At 34.7% G+C, this 17,263-nt stretch overlaps 3 protein-coding genes across 3 annotated transcripts in view; 2 read left to right on the top strand and 1 right to left on the bottom strand.

The window, feature by feature from the left end:
- HELRODRAFT_87902 (hypothetical protein) overlaps positions 1-10,694 on the bottom strand; it is a gene marked incomplete at both ends in the record, with an annotated part of 37,146 nt that extends 26,452 nt beyond the window's left edge. The window contains 3 exons of the mRNA XM_009029634.1: positions 1,032-1,111; positions 6,537-6,673; positions 10,631-10,694. Coding sequence (XP_009027882.1) covers positions 1,032-1,111; positions 6,537-6,673; positions 10,631-10,694 — 281 coding nt within the window. The remainder of the gene's footprint in view (positions 1-1,031; positions 1,112-6,536; positions 6,674-10,630) is intronic.
- Positions 10,695-12,240: 1,546 nt separating this feature from the next.
- On the top strand, positions 12,241-12,731 carry HELRODRAFT_180372 (hypothetical protein; the record flags this gene model as incomplete). The annotated part of the gene is made up of 2 exons (XM_009029685.1): positions 12,241-12,316; positions 12,457-12,731. 2 exons carry the CDS (start codon positions 12,241-12,243, stop codon positions 12,729-12,731), a joined length of 351 nt encoding a protein of 116 aa, XP_009027933.1.
- Positions 12,732-13,705: 974 nt separating this feature from the next.
- HELRODRAFT_180371 (hypothetical protein) lies at positions 13,706-14,023 on the top strand (the record flags this gene model as incomplete). The annotated part of the gene is made up of 1 exon (XM_009029684.1): positions 13,706-14,023. The coding sequence occupies one exon, from the start codon at positions 13,706-13,708 to the stop codon at positions 14,021-14,023; it is 318 nt and encodes a 105-aa protein (XP_009027932.1).
- Positions 14,024-17,263: the final 3,240 nt, after the last annotated feature.

Here is a 17,263-nt window from a genome sequence, read left to right as displayed (position 1 = left end):
CTGTAACAATATCATCAAGGTCAATCTAACAAATTTGTTACATAGAACCGCTATATTTGTTGAAAAGTTTCTTGTTGAAAGGTTGAAAAGAAACAATCAGTTTTTAACCGGTTGTTCAGCAATTATCGTCATAGTCACTTTTTTTGTCAATTTATTAATTTAATTAAAAAATTTGTCTAAAGTTTAACAATAAAATACGATAGTAAGAAGTTTGTAAAAAATCAATGTCAATTACTACAAAAAAATGTTTCGTGTTTTAGCGTTTAATTCTATAGAACTAAGAAAAAATTATTAGACAGGTAATAATTTTTATGCCATATTCATTTTATGCATGATACTGATTTCAAACCTAGATTAAATATTGTTTGGATCAAATAATGTTTGAAAACAATAGCCTAATAAAATTAGTAAACTTAATTGTAATATAATTAGATTGGATACTTTTTTTTATTTTATCAATAATGAAAATGACAATAAAAACGACAAAATATAAAAATAATGATTTATTATATAATTTAAATATTGCACATGTAAATAAAGTTTTCATTTATTCATAAACGGCTCACGTTAACAATTATTAATATTATCATTTAATGGTAATTAAAAAAATCAAAACTATTATACATTTGCAGATTTTTATTGTCTATAGAATTTACATTTTAATGAGCGCAATATTTTATTATAAGAAATCAAGCCTTGAAGCATTAGCTGAAAGCAATGTGCTGCCATTGTTACTAATCACTTCACCAGCTACACTGAAAAAACTCTCAGATGGGAAAGTTGTTTCTGGCGTACCTAAGTAAATACGTGCAACAGCAGCCAAATATATGTGTAAATTTTGTTTAATGTAGCGATTTATTTTAAAAAAGTTAAAGTGAAAATTATGTAACAAAATCCGGCCCCGGTTAAAATCCAAAGTTTGGCCAAATTTTGGAAAAATGGCACAACCATAATTATATGTATTAGCAATTAATCAACCAACCAATCAATATATTAATCAATCAGTCAATCAAAACAATCATAAAACTCACTTGAAGATTGTTCTTGTGCTAGCAAATGTCAAAATTTGTCCGCGAACAATACCTATGCCTCTATCATCCGAAGCATTCAGCTAAGAATATTAAAAATTTACTGATTTGAAAAAGGCTATAAAAAATTAAAAACTATTACAAACACTTTCAGAGTTTGAAAGTGTGAACAGGGCATGAAATATAGCTAGACTGGTGATAAATTAACTATATTGTAATTGGGTATGAGTGCATATACGAATGTAATGTAGAAAATCTAACTGTGAATGTTGTGGACAGCTGTACCTAACATAAGCAAATAATCTAATTATTTTTTCTTATGCATACTAATCAATCAATCAATCTTCGTTTTGCGTCCAGAGACCCGGTTTCTCGAGGTAGGACGTTGTTTTCTTTGCCATCAACTTTTTGCGCCAAATTAGACGATCAGTTGTATCCATTTCATTTAAATTTAGAGCTTTCATGTCTTGCTCGATTGTTTGCGACCAGGACGGCCTTTGGGACGTGTGCCAGGTACTTCAACATTTGCAAGAGAAGTTATGGCACTGTTTCCACTTTGTTTGACATGATCAAACCACCGCAGACGGTGTTGCCGGCAGTCGTCTTTTATAACATCTAAACCAGCACGAAGCAGGATTTCGGTAGATTTGATGTGGTCCTTCGTTGCATCCATCGGAGCATTTTCATGTCGGTTCGGTGAAGTTGTTGTTCCAGTTTGGTTGTCATTGGCCATGTTTCTGCACCATATAACAACACCGGACGTATCACAGATTTATAATGTCTTGATCGTAGTGGTAGTGGGATGTCACGCCGCATCAATATAGAGGCAAGGAGATGCCATTTATTCCAGTCTGCAAGTATGCGTGCTCGAACAGCAGCTTCAGCTGTTCCAGTACAATCCAGAACATCCCCTAGATATTGAAACGATGTGACTTTCTCTATTTTAATGGCTTCAAAAACAGTGCTATTTCGAATTTGTTGTTGTGGATTGATGCAAGCAGAACAAAAAAAATTGGACACTTTAGATAAAGTACCAATTATTTTTGAACAACGTTTGTGACACCACTGGTTACACTGCTGACACTTGATTGAATTGTTACCTACACCAGCTTTACAAACTGAACAGGGCCATCGTCCAGTAGCTGTGGATTGGATGGGTTCACCAGTGTTCATTGCTTTGGTTTTGCTGATGTTGACTATGAATCCATGATCGGCGAGTCTGGTGTTCCAATCTTCAAACATCTGTGCTGCATTCTGCTCAGACGTGGCTGTTAAAACGATATCATCAGCCTATATTAGATTCCAAATGTCACCAGTGCATATCGGTTTTGTGATTTCTTCCATCAGTTATAAATAACAGTGGACTGAGAATCGAGCCTTGGTGAACTCCAACGCCGATGTCAAATGCATCAGTGTTTCCAACCGTTGTGCTGACAAGAATCTTAGTATTCGTATACATTTCCATCACAGGTCGAACAAGATATTCTGGAATGAGTTGTCGACGTAGACTCCACTTGATTGCTTCACGGGGAACTCGATCAAATGCTTTTTCAATGTCTACAAAAATGTGATAGTTGTTGATGCTTTGCGAGGTACTTCTCTTGCAGTTACCGAAGGATGTGAATTGCATCAATTGTTGATTTCCCCGCAAGAAAACCAGATTGATAATTTCCGATTGTGATAAACGACGTTAATCTTCTCTCAATGATTTTTTCGACAATTTTCAGGGAGTGTTCTAACAGACGTATACCCCGATATGATGAACAGTTTAATGGATCACCTTTGCCTTTGTATAGCGGGACTGTCATGCTATAGTTCCATTCAGTCGGCATTGAGCAATTTCTCCAGATTTCACGGCAAAGTTGTAGTAACGTTTGGATACCTGCAGTACCAGATGCTTTGATAATGTCATTTGCGAGTCCAGAGGGCCCTGCTGTCTTTCCATCCTTCATAGCTTTCAGAGCTTCTGTAAGCTCCTCTACAGTGATGTCTGGAATCGGACCTTCGATGGGTGAAGCGTCAAAGTTAACATTGATGGGATTTGTTTCGTTTAACAGACGATTGAAGTATTCTCTCCACTGTAGCTTGATCTCATCTTGTTCAAGAACCATCTCATTTTTGTCATTTTTGATACATGAGGCACCAACTATGTCTTTTTTCGTACGCTTTGCTTGTTTTGCTATACGATACAGATATTTCATTTGTTCACATTTGCTTTTAGTGAGCCACTCTCTGCACCGATCTGTTCGTACCAGTGCAACTTTTCAGCTTCCACGTTTTGATTCTCCGAGGCATTTGTTTAGACTTATGTTTTGATAGTTCGACAACCAGGTCTGCCACAAGGAGTCTATGTTGGGCGACACATGATTCGCCAGGTATAACTTTGACGTTTTTGAACAGCCTTCGGTGTGATTGCTTGACAGCGAAGAAATCAATTTGCGTAGCTAATGGTCCACTTTTGTATGTTATGAGATGTTCCAACCTCTTTCCAAAATATGTGTTCAGTAAACAAAACCTGTGACTTTCAGCAAACTCAAGAATGCGGTTGCCATCTTCAATCCGTTTTCCATAGCCAAAACCGCCATGTACGTTGTCAAAACCATCTGTTTTCTCTCCAACGTGGGACATTGAGATTGCCTCCAATCAGGATTGTTTCAGATTTTGGTATTGTTGAGATGGTGTCAGAGAATGCAGTCCAGAAGTCATTTTTCATCTCTTCTGATTCGCCTGTCTGTGGAGCGTATGCAGAAAAAATAATCATTGTTTGCTTTACTATGTAAAGCTTGATCCACATGAGACGTGAATTAATCCTTTTAATATCCAGTACTTCTAGGGCTAGCGGTTCTCTGAAAAAATTCCAACACCATTTTTGGCCGTCTTTTGACCATTCCAGAATAGTTTATATTTTTCTTTGTCTGAGTTGACATGACAGACACCATTCGATTTCCGTCGGGTTTCCTGAAGGCAGCAGATGTCAATCCTTCTACGCTCGAGCATTTCTGCGATTTCCATGCTGCGGCCAGTCAGTGATCCAACATTATCTAAGTACCATAGAGGGGCCTTTCTGAATTTTTCTGCAACATCCCTCCACTATTGCATACTTCCCAGGGATTATTGGCACCCCTTGACCACTTAAGGCCTGCTGGGGACTAGGGGCCGTTGTTTTTCTTTGAGATGGCATAGGAATAAATTGGGGAAAAGTTTTTACATCCGGACACCCATCCTGACGACAACCATCAGTTATAAGCGGTGGGCCTAGCCTTCAGACATTCTGTTTCAGTTGATTGCATTATCCAACTTTTAAGCTACCACCGCGATCGGTATCTAAAATCAGATATCTTGTAAGTAAAAGAAATGCTTTTATGAGTAGAAACTTAAAAAAATTGAAGATTGTTTGATATAGCTAGATGCAAGTGTTTAGACAAAACAGTTTGCAGATATAAGAAAAATAAAAAATCCACTTGAAAAAAAATTTTAAAATAACGATAAAAAAAATGATGATTGGGTCAATTGATACATAATCTCTAATGCAAAAAGCACAACAAAAAAAACTGAAAAACTGCGATCCAATAGTGTAAAATTATTTAATTAGAAAAAAATAAGAAAACTAAAAGGGATGAAAGTTCTTCAGAAAACTCCGAGAAAATGCAAGGCAAAGAACTCGTTCAAACTCCATTTTCACAACAAAGACATCAACTGATAAACACTACACAAGCTTTAGAAAGACATAGAATATCTCAAAGATTGTATCATGCGTACTTGCAGATTTTGGAATTGTGACGCCAATTAATAAATCCAAAAACTTCCAAAGATCGTTCTAAACTTCGAAAAGAAAGAAAGTCTGCGTAAAGTCTGCTCACAAAATTTGCCGATATTACGTTTTGAAGAAAAAAAAGACAAAACATTGGATTAGGAAAAAGCTTGACCAGTTATATGGCGGTGATGGCTCAATGGTTAAAGGACTGGTTTTGCTGCTGCAGTGATTGGGTCCTAATACAAAGAGATCCCCACCTATGCAATGTGTATGATGCATGGTTTTCACGCTTATTCATATATTCATGTGTATGTCGGTGAAGCAAACGCAATAGAGAGTAATCTTTAATATTGGCAAACTCAAAAGAATCTCACTGAAACTGACTGGGACGTTGCTCCAGTTAATAAAAAGCATTAAACAGGAAATATTGAATTTTATGAAGAAAAAACCTAACACTCGAATCATTTTGTCGCTATTGGCTGCGATGGAACAGGACATCTAAATTTTCTGATGATGTCTGAACAGTTTAAGCTAACGTGGTGTTAGATTGCTTGAAATTTATTTTAAACGTTCATTGCACTGGTTTATTTGTCTATTGCATGGCACTAAAAAAGACTGAAACTGCAGAGGCCTGACGGTTAATGAATATTGATTTCAATGCGGGTTTCGTTTCTCTTAGACGAGCTCGATCCATCAGAGTTTTGTATCGAGGTGTGCCTGCTCCGGGTTTTGGATTCAAAGTTGACTTTCTCCTAGGCTGCTTGGTAACGGGAACTGTCATCTCGTGTTACCTGGGTTAAGCGCTCGCTAATCCAGCTGGACTTTAAAGAGTAGAGCCTTTGTCGATTTTAAATCACAAATATAAAGACTTTAGGTATTATTATTCAAATTGTTTATTAGTTTATATCGGTTACTAAAGCTACGATATTTCTGAAAGTAAATTTATTCTTTTAAAATTAACAATGATGATGGCAATTCTGCTGATAAAAGTTTTTTGTTTCAAATAGGTTATTTTAATTTTATTAACTTTAATTTAATGATCTTTATTTTTATTTATTATATCTGTTATTTTTTAATAATAGTAAAATGAACATTAAGAAGCATTTTGTTAATTTAATAAATAAATATTAGTTGATGTCTTATCTCGGAAACTGGGTCTCTGGACGCAAAACGAAGATTGATTGATTGATTATATAAATATATATACAATTATCCATATATATTTTATCGTGGAAAACGATTATTTTGCAATTAAATTATAGAATAATTTTTTATTTTTGTTACACTTTCTATGACTAGACTAAAGGTATATAAAAATATGTAAGCTATGTATAAAGGTTGTAGGATTATGGAGTTGCGCTGTGAAATATTGGCGATCGTGCGACTTCGAGCATATTTGCAGATTGTAACAGAAACTGGTGATTGAGATTGAGGAGATTAACCAACCAATCAGATAAAAATAATAAAATAGGTCTAATTGGGTTGAAACCTAGTTGGTTTCACACAAGTCTTTCAATGAACGATATTTTTCAAATTTTCTCATATTTAAAAATCACAACATCAGAGGGGTGAATTTTCGAAAAGTTGTTCTTTTTATGTTTTTCATGATTATAAACAACAATGGCTCTGTTTTCAAACTTTGGAAGTGATTGTTAAACAGTATTTAATACTGACGTGCACCATTATTTAAAAATTTGCTCTAATGAAAACATAAGACTAAAAAAAGAAATGCTTGAAATAAACATATATCCAACCTCAAGAACCATGGAGGAGAATTCTTGTAGGTTGTACAGCTGTTTAGCAATAGCTAAGATTGTACTCGTTTTTCCAGTACCAGGAGGCCCATAAAACAGCAAGTGGGGCAAACGGTTATCACTAACAAATTTACTGACTGAAAAACAATTATTTTCTGACGATAACAAGCGGTAATAAGTTGCAAGAAAAATAAGGATAAAAAAAAGATGAATATACATATAATATATTAATAGTAATATGTAATATACATATTATTATTATATATAGTGTCAGAATTATGAAATAATACTGACTAAAAATACTGCAAAATTTTCAACGCGAAATTTATTCACTCGATAGGGGGCATGGTGCAAGTTAATTTACTCGATAGGTGATGACGATTTTCTTTGTTTTGCAATTTAGATGACGTCATAAATTATTACAAATTATTTTAAAATTTAATTAATACTTTTTCTGATTAATTGGACATGCCTTGTAAATTTTTATATTTTAAAACACCCGAAACAAAATCTAATTTTGCCTTGATAAGGAAGGGTGTGAAAAGGAAAAAAAAGAGAGACGGGGTTGACTAGTGAGGCAGCTTCGAATAATCAGTGCCTCTTCTGGTCCCTAAGAGACTTAACGCGTGATTCTATGCTCATTGGCATAGTTTCAGAAACGTCTTAAGTTCTCAAAGAGTCAGCCTTGGGTTCACCAGTTAGGCAGCTTCGAGTAATCAGTGCCTATTCTGGTATCTAAGAGACTTAATGCGTGATTCTATGCTCATTGGCATAGTTTCAGAAACGTCTTAAGTTCTCAAAAGTGGATTTGGTACGAGACTCTATGCTCATTGGCATAGTTTCGCACGCGTACTAAAGTCACACAATTTGTTTCCAGTGTTGTTCTGACTCTTGTTGTTTTGTGTTGGTCGTGCGAAAGCCGATCAGACTCGACGGCCCAGTGAAAACAGGCCAGGGTTGAGCGAAAGCCGACCGACTGACTGACAGGCCCAGTGAAAACAGGCCCTTGGTCGTGCGAAAGCCGATCAGACTCGACGGCCCAGTGAAAACAGGCCAGGGTTGTGCGAAAGCCGACCGACTGACAGACAGGCCCAGTGAAAACAGGCCCTTGGGTTCTGTGAAAACGAATCCGCCTCGTTGTTTTGTTTCTTGTGCTATTTGTGGACCTAGGGTTCTTTGCTGGATTCTATACTCATTGGTATAGTTTCACACGCAGCTTGGAATTTCCATAGGCTCCGATTTTTGTAATTTTTCCACATTCATTTCATTTATTTCTTGGAGTTGTATCGACATCACTATCGGTTACACGCGTCGAGGTTGTACGATTAAACGGCAACAAACATATCCCAAGTCGAAGACCCAACAAGAAGAAGTTCTAATTCCTGTATTCCAGTTTGTTCATTGACATTTTACATTATTATAGAGTTCATTAGTTCAATTCCTTTTTATTTACTTCCGTCGATTAATAAAATTGTTATCGAATATTTTTCTTTACGCGTTCGTGTGTTACTCAGTAAAATCATATAATTCGAAAAAGCCCAGTGCCACACAGGACTGGTCGAACTCACGATAAAAATATACACAAAAATTATTGTCGGATCATAAAAAAAAAAAATTATCTGAGAAAGATAGAGGAGGAGATTACCTCACACCACCAGCTGTTTTAATTGTTTTCATTTTATAAATTTTCCGACAATATATATAAATATATATATATTTTTTACAATATTCTATAAATTCTACCGAATGTTTGGCGTTAATATGTTTGTAGTTCGTTTTTTCGATTTTTCTTTTTGGTGAACGTTTCACCAAAAAACTTTAGTGAGAAAAATTATGGTCTATTACCAACATATATATATATATATGCCGATATGTTGATGATATATTTATGTTACATACGAAGAAAATGATCAAATAATAAATGAACTTCTACAATGACTAAATTCATCAAAATTAAAATTTACAATTAATTTGCAATTAATAAATCGTGATAAAAAACAACTGCACTAGTATTATTATAATTATTACTAATGAAAAATTAAAAAAATGCCAATTCAAATTTCAAAGTATTTCAACAGCGCTATCATAATAATATCAATTAAGCATGGCATAATCAACAAAAATAAAGGAAAATCAGTGTATTACAACCAAAAAAAACTAAAAAAAAAAAAAATCTAAAGTCTTTCCTTAATCAAACATGGCAAAATAAACTAAAAAAAATCAATCCACTATTACCAAAACAAAAAGTTATCAATTTTTACCAAGTCAAACACAGCATTATGGAAAAAAAAATCATCAAACAACGACGAAAATAAAAAAGTTTTCAGTTTTTCTTTAAAATCAAGCAGGTCTCCGATCTCTCAGAAAGGCAAGCAAATTGTTCCAAACTGATGGTTTTGAGACGGCGATTTTACGAAACCTCGTATGAAGACTGGAACTAGTAGCAGGTTTAGATTATAGGATGTCTGATGCTGAAAACTTTTTTGCAAACTTGTCTGACTAAATAAGATTGTGCAAGACGATTTATTGACTTGTGGACTAGTTGTCCACTGTTGTACTAATAATGTTGACAAACTATCAAATTAACGTTCCGAATAACACTTCACAGCGAATACAGCGCAGAGTCAAATAGCAAATATCGATTTTGACACTACAATCGCTTCCAATATCAAATATTCAACAAACAACCCATTCAATATCTCGTACTTCTTTATAAACTCATCTTACCGACACTTCTCAAACGTCCCAGATATCTTGCTGTTAGAAGATTCTAGTTCTTTCTCGAATAGCTCGTAGCGACATAAGCGCCTCCAGCGAATCCATTTTTGATGGTTATAACACTGCCCCCTTTCAGTCTGTTTGTCCCGAAGAGTTTGTTGCAACGTCTGCGTAGAATGGAGCCAGTCTGTCCAAATAAGCAATCTTCATTTTTGACCGCTGTTTCCGATGTCCTTGAATTCGGTGGACGATGTCGTTCAATGGCAACTTTTCGCACATCCTCTATCTTCCAGTCTCTCTCTTCCAGTCGACTGCAGTATTCCAAAAGGGTCGACGGGAAAGAGCATTGACATTGTTGTGGGAGGTTCCTTTACAGATTTTAATCACGGTACTAAGGGCGTCAGTTCTACCAGCTAACTTACGCCTCCTTGTTTTAGGCAATCGGTCATGGCGGGGGATAGAACGGCGTAGAGGCAGATCCCATAGCTGGCGGACAAAAAAACGTCCTGGGAAAAGAGATTTCTCGGAGTTGCACCGAATAATACTGAAAAAGGTGCCACAGACCGGAGGGTTAAAAGATTCTAAACAAACAACTGCGCTAATGGCGAATGATCTTAGAACATTATTACGTTGCTTAGCTTGGACAGAAAACTGCCCCAATATCATTCAATATAGTCACAAATAAATACAATGACCTTTAGTCCCCAGCAGGCTTTTAGTAATCAAAGGGTGCAAAGAATCTTTGGGAAGTATGCAACAATGGAAAGTTTCTGCAGATAAATTCCAACCGAGCCTTCTACGTTAATCAGACTTGGAACGCGAAATGCCGGATCACAGAGATGATCGCTATTTAAAGATATCAAATTTATACTTGGTTAATTATGCTGCCTTTAATACCCATTACTTGTGGCGAACTTGATTATTGAAATGTTAAGACATATAGCTAAAGAACTGTTTCAGAAAATTGAAAAGTCTAAATTTAAAAACATTGCACGTAGCAAAAATATTCAACATCTAATCGCAACACAGCTAAACCATCAAACGCAAACCGATGTCGTTCAATCGCAACTTTTCGCACATCCTTGGAAACCGTACAAAACTACTTTGATGACTTCTGTAATAACAGTATGCGGAAAACTAGTACGAAGCATCAACACGAGCATGAAACTTGGTAGTGACTAAAAGCGTATAAAAACGCAATGATAAAAGAGAAAGTCACGTTTAAGTGATGGCAAAAATCAAAATCTATCGTGAGAAAAATAACTAAACGTTTCATCGTAAAGATTTCAAACAAGTTATAAAAGCAACCAAATCAAAAGATAAAACATAATAACTCAACAAAAAAAATTAAATTAAAAATAACTTGCAAAACTAACTCGTTGAAATAATTTCTTTATGTGATATAAGATCATCAAGTGTTTCTGGTCTGTATTTTTCAACCCTATGATGTTGAACAATAAATTTTAAGAGAATACCAAAGCTTTAGAATTAATTTACTTAATTCATCCAGTCAATATAGATGAAGATAAATTATAAATAAAATAATAATTATAATATTAAACGTAATAATCATTATCATATACATTTAAAGCTCCACTTATCTTCATCCTATACTTTTCTTCCATCCTTTCAATACAGAAAAACTCTCAATTAACTTCGGCAGTACTATTTCAATAACACACTTTTAAACATTAGTTTACATCAATTTTAAGGTTATCAAAAGTTGCTTCATTAATCTTTTGGATTTGCATTTAAATCGTTTGCAATTAATTTTTATTTATTTTTTTCCATAATGCATATCAAAATTTGTGATTCCAACTAAAATAGTATTGAGTTAAATACATTAATTTAATTTACATAAAATTTACATGTAAATTTGATTTATTCAAATTCGGCCATATTTAAAAACAAAAATCTAGCGATTTTTGCATTCGTTACATTTTATAATAAAACTTGCTTCATTAGCTTGCCAACACTAGTTTCAAACCCAGCATAAAACATTGTTACATTACATTCTTATAATAATCTCAATAAATTAACTCAAATTTAACATAATTGAATATATATCTCTTTATCGATTTCTGTAAATACTCTTATATACAAACACAACATACACACGAAAGCAAACATACATATTCAGGTAAATAAAGTGAACAAGATTAAATAATATTTTTTAATTCAATTCATCTAAATAACAAATTAAACATTTATCATTTTGCATTGCAGGTGCTGAAACCAACAAAAAAGTTAGTGCTATGAATTTTTATTCATACAGACTAATGATCCGTCAAGTTGAAGTAAATCATATTTTGATGTGTCTAAGACTTTTTCATCAGTTTACATTTGACATGTATGTCAAAATTGAGACTGAACGATTGAATACATCCGTTTGAATCAACGACAGCCACTACGATCAGAAGAATACTGTTATAACCGTGCTACCGAACGCACTAGATTCTAGAATGTTCTAGTGACTGGAACGTTCTAGAGTATACTGGAATCGGACCATCTGGAAGAATCTAGAAACGACGCTTGCGAAAAGTAAATAAGCCCACGTCGCAAGAGATTCGTGATTAGTGATATTCGTGATTAGTGATATTCGTGATTTTGTGAATAGCAATTCGGTGAATTATTTAAAGCGATATTTGATTTGTTTGTTGACGTTGTCATAGCGATCGATTTTGAACGATTTAAAAGTTAATTGTTGCGTTAGTTTGAACTTACTGGAAATAAACGATTAGTTGATTTCTTCTGTAAATAAAGTTTAATAACTAATAATAGTTGATTTCTTCTGTAAATAAAGTTTAATAACTGTTTGGAATATTTTATTCAATCGAGGATTTGAACCCGTCGCATCGTAAATCGGTTACGATAGCGAGTATTATAACAATACATTCATCGCCGCGATGCTATAAATGCGGTTGACAATGAAATAATGTGGGAAGAATGACAATTTTGCCAACCACATATAGGAAGCCCACGCCACATGCACGAATATACTCAGGATGCTATGTCATATGATAGGCATTATAGCCGCTCAGACTTATTTGTTACATTCACAAGTAACCCAAAATAGTTAGAAATCAAGAGGGAATTGCTACAGCCAAACACCAGTTGATAGACATGACATAACTGCCAGAGTTTTAAACAAAATTAAAATCTCTCATGAATTTCTTAATATAGCATTGTGTGTATCGCCCAGTCCGTTGTTGGATGCATCATGTAGAATGGCAAAAGCTTGGACTGCCACATGCGCACATATTAGTCTATTTACTGGACAAAATAAGGCCAGATGAGATAGATTCCATAATTTTGGCTGAAATTCCAGATGAAACAGTTGACCCAAAATTGCATGCAGTAGCTACGAAACACATGATACTTGGACTTTGCGAACTTTTCAACTACATGTACGGCAAGTGTTCAGAGCGATACCCAAGAGACCTGCTTGCTGAAACCATAACGGGAAATGATGGATAACCACTGTATCGTCGGCGATCAGTTGCGAATAATGAGCGATAGGTAGTTGTGAAGGTAAAAGGACAAAATGTTGATGTAGACAATCGTTGGATTGTGCCATACTCGCTAATATTGTCCAAAGCTTTAGAAACTCACATCAAAGTAGAATATTGTAACTCTGCGAAGTCGATAAAGTACATATGTAAATATGTTAACAACGGCTGTCTTCGCTGTAACCAATGAAAATGATGAAATATCACAGTACCAGATATGTAAGTAGCAAAGAAGCAATATGGCGTATTTTTTCATTTGCGATCCATGAAAGACACTCTACAGTAGTCCATTTTGCAGTCCATTTAGAAAATGGTCAAAGAGTTTATTTTAATGAATCGAACGCGGCAGAGCGGCATGTCCATCGTCGACAACATTAACAAGTTTCTGTCTGTCAAACTGATGATTTTGCTCGCACTTTGCTCTATGCTGAGTCGACATGCCACGCTATAACACCTGGAATGCATCATCGAAATCGTTTCAGCTCGAAAACAAGGAACACCAGTTGAAGGACAACCAAATGTACACAGTACATCCAAATAACGATGAATGTTATTATTTGCGGTTGTTGTTGGTAAATGTTCGTGGTCCGACATCGTTTAATAAACTGAGAACAGTTAATGGACAGCTGTATGCGAAACCATGAGGCATGTCAACTATTGCATTTAATTGAGAACGATTCGCACTGGAATGACACGCTCAAGGATTCAGTAATATCTTCATTGCTGCATCAAATTCGTACATAGTTTGCGACATATTTTCTCGAATCCAAAAGATTTGTGGGTTAAGTATAGAGATGATATGTCTGAGGATGTTTACATCGTGTGCGTCGTCATACCTTGAATCTTAAACTACAAATGACAGCAGAAATTTACAATGAGACATTTATCATGATAGAAGATATGTGTTTATTGATGGCAAATAAAGTATTGTCGTGTTTGAAAATGACGGCACCAAATCGTCATAAGCACAATGCATTAAACCACGAGTTGCAAAGAGAACAACAATACGACATTATAGCATTGACCGAAACAGTTCATACAAATGTTCCACAATTAAATCAACAACAAAAAATTGCGTACAACACTTTGATAGAAGCCGTGAACAGTGGATCTGGTGGAATTTATATCTTTGATGCTCCCGGAGAAATCGAAAAAACGTTCTTAATTTCATTGCTTTTGGCGAGGATCAGATGGCGAAATGATGTTGCTCTAGCGTTGGCTTCATCTGGAATAGCTGCGACACTGCACATTCTGCCTTGAAATTAATATTAAACATGCGAATCACCGAAACACCAATTTGCAACAATGCCAAAAATAGCGCAATAGTCAAGATCCTACAAGCATGCAAATTGATTGCTTGGGATGAATGCACAATGGCCCATAAGAGGTCACTGGACAGAACGTTGAAAAATCTTCGTGACGACCAAAATATTTTTGGTGGGGCCATGATTCTGTTGTCAGGTGATTTTCGTCAGACTCTTCCAGTTATTCCCCGATCAACTGTTGCTGATGAACTAAATGCAATTTGTGGCAGTATGTATGTAAAGACATTCCAAACTAACATGCGAGTATTTTTGCAAAAAGATGAAACTGCGAATGTGTTTGAAAAGCAGTTGCTAGACATTTGAAATTATAATAAAGTTGCGGATTCATCACGTTACCCAGAGATTTTTGTCACATTACAGATTCAAAAGGGTAACATTAATCAACCTCGAATGTACAATGGAACAAGACCGGCTGTGAAAAAGCTGATGACTAACGTCATTGAGGCAATAATCATAAAAAAAAATACAAAGGAGAGGATGTCTTGATCCCGCGGATATCGATGATTCCAACGGATTTACCATTCGATTTTAAACGCTTGCAATTTCCAGTATGTCTTGGCTTTGCGATGACCATAAATAAATCGCAAGGACAATCGTTAGAAGTTTGCGGAATCAATTTGGAGTTTCCCTGTTTCGCGCATTAGACAATTATACGTCGCGTGTTCGCGAGTCGGAAAATCATCTTCTTTATTTATGCACCACAAAACAAAACTAAAAATTTAGTTTATCAGAAAGCTTTAAATAGATTAACAAACTGTTTCATAGCAATGTGTCTGTCAATGCTATTTTATTAAATACCGATTCGTTTTGTTTCTTTTAAAATTATTTTATACAAAAGTTTAGCTCTTATTTATCGATTGAGACAGTAACCTAGACAGTGACTGCCGGGTAACCTAGTATTTTATAAATTTTTACAAATACTCTATTAGAAATTTTCTCGTTTATAAGCAGATCTATTATTATTATTATTTAATATAAATTTATTATTAAAATAAGAAATGCTTGGACAAAGCTCTTTGCCAAAACTGAAATGACATAAACAAAAGTAAAATTAAACACGTGACAAACTAATATTAAGATGTTGAATACTTTTTATCACCGGAAAAAAAATCAAGTACAGTTTTTTAATGTCCAGTGACAGACCATTAACAACACGTTCCAAGGACTAACAACTCGATTCGAGAAAAAATATTTTCTAAACCCTTTTTTGCCAGTCGGGTACATAGGCTGAGCTGATGACATCTGGTGTTGATATCAGGTCTACTGCACAAGTGTAGGCAAATCGCACCATACTATGAAGAATTCGATAGACCAGATTTTGATTTTGCGTTAATCGAAAGATGGGAGGTTTACTTTTTCAAATCTTGGGTTCAAATGCAAATGTTTACAAGACTGAAATTTTGGTAGCTCTTCTATGAACTTTTTCTAATTCAATAATTTTTATTTTTAAATTCACCAAACTTATTTAGCGGTTGACAGTTAACAGCGATAATTTTGAAGGCGACTGACGGTGGCGGCCGACAGACCTAGTCTCTACAAGAAATATCATTTATAAAGATGCTGTATATTTTAACCTACACTCACATCAGTTAGGACTTAGGCAAACTAATTTGCATATTTTTTTGTATGGTCGCTCATTTGTGGGCTAACAATAAATTTGATAATCAAGTTTTAAAATAATAGAAAATTTTTCAAAATATGTAGAAAAAGTGTTTAATAGCAAGTCAAAGTTTTAGAAAACAATAAAAATCTATTTTCTATGATCAATAGACTATGTATATTAAGCTGTTTATAAATAACTTAAAACCTAATGGATATTTCTCCTCGCAATTTGTTTTGGTTTGAAAGTGACTATAGCTCCTGCCTTATTTCCAGATAAAATTAAATACAAGGCACTTCATTTGATTAAAATAAAGAGATGGCTGTCGGTAATCGAAAACAAAAAGTTAGAAATTAATGAGTGAGGACTAGTAGTAGAAAATAATTAATGTTTACTGAAGAAAAAGTATACTGAATACAAGTCTACCAAATTTTCGTGTTTTCAAGCTAATGTTTCATTATATTTTATAAATTTATATAATACTATATTATAAATTTTTTCGTTTTAAGCAGATCTATCATAAAAATGTAACAAAAATTAAAAGTTTAGTAACTTGTTATCAGTTAAACTCTAATATTTTTGCATTGGCTTTTTTCAACACACATAGCATGTGCAACTAGGTGTACCAATTTTTGTACTTTTTTGTCCAAGTATTGAAAAATGATTGAATGTTTCATTTTTCCATTCGTACATCTAAACATCTATTTTTCTAAATAAGAAAATTAGCGATAATCCTATTTTGCATTAAACAAGCCTTGAACAAATTAATTTTAATTATAAACATAATACCAATGATATATTACATAGAAATACAGATATGTATGTACAAAAATATGTATATTGTCGGAAATTTTAATGAAAACAACTGGTGGTGTGAGGTAATCTCCTCCTCTACCTTTCTCAGGGAATTTTTTTTATGGTCCGACAATAATTTTTGTGTATATTTTTATTGTGAGTTCGACCAGTCCTGTGTGGCACTGGGCTTTTTCGAATTATATGATTTTACTGAGTAACACACGAACGCGTAAAGAAAAATATTCGATACACAATTTTATTAATCGACGGAAGTAAATGAAAAAGAATTGAACTAAATGAACTCTATAATAATGTAAAATGTCAATGAACAAACTGGAATACAGGAATTAGAACTTCTTCTTGTTGGGTCTTCGACTTGGGATAAGTTTCTTGCCGTTTAATCGTACAACCTCGACGTGTGTAACCGATAGTGATGTCGATACAACTCCAAGAAATAAATAAAATGAATGCGGAAAAATTACAAAAATCGGAACTTTTTATTATATCATTACAAAAATTCCAAGCTGCGTGCGAAACTATACCAATGAGTATAGAATCCAGCAAATAGCACAAGAAAAACAAAACAACGAGGCGGATTCGTTTTCACAGAATCCAAGGCCTGTTTTCACTGGGCCGTCGAGTCTGGTTGGCTTTCGCACGACCAAGGGCCTGTTTTCACTGGGCCTGTCTGTCAGTCGGTCGGCTTTCGCACAACCCTGGCTTGTTTTCACTGGGCCGTCGATAGGGGGCATGGTGCAAGTTAATTTACTCGACGGTCCA

The sequence above is a fragment of the Helobdella robusta genome (assembly GCF_000326865.2).
Source record: "Helobdella robusta unplaced genomic scaffold HELROscaffold_61, whole genome shotgun sequence".
NCBI lineage: Eukaryota > Metazoa > Annelida > Clitellata > Rhynchobdellida > Glossiphoniidae > Helobdella > Helobdella robusta.
The sequence above is the reverse complement of the archived record's forward strand: the minus strand, read 5'-3'. Positions and strand labels throughout refer to the sequence as shown.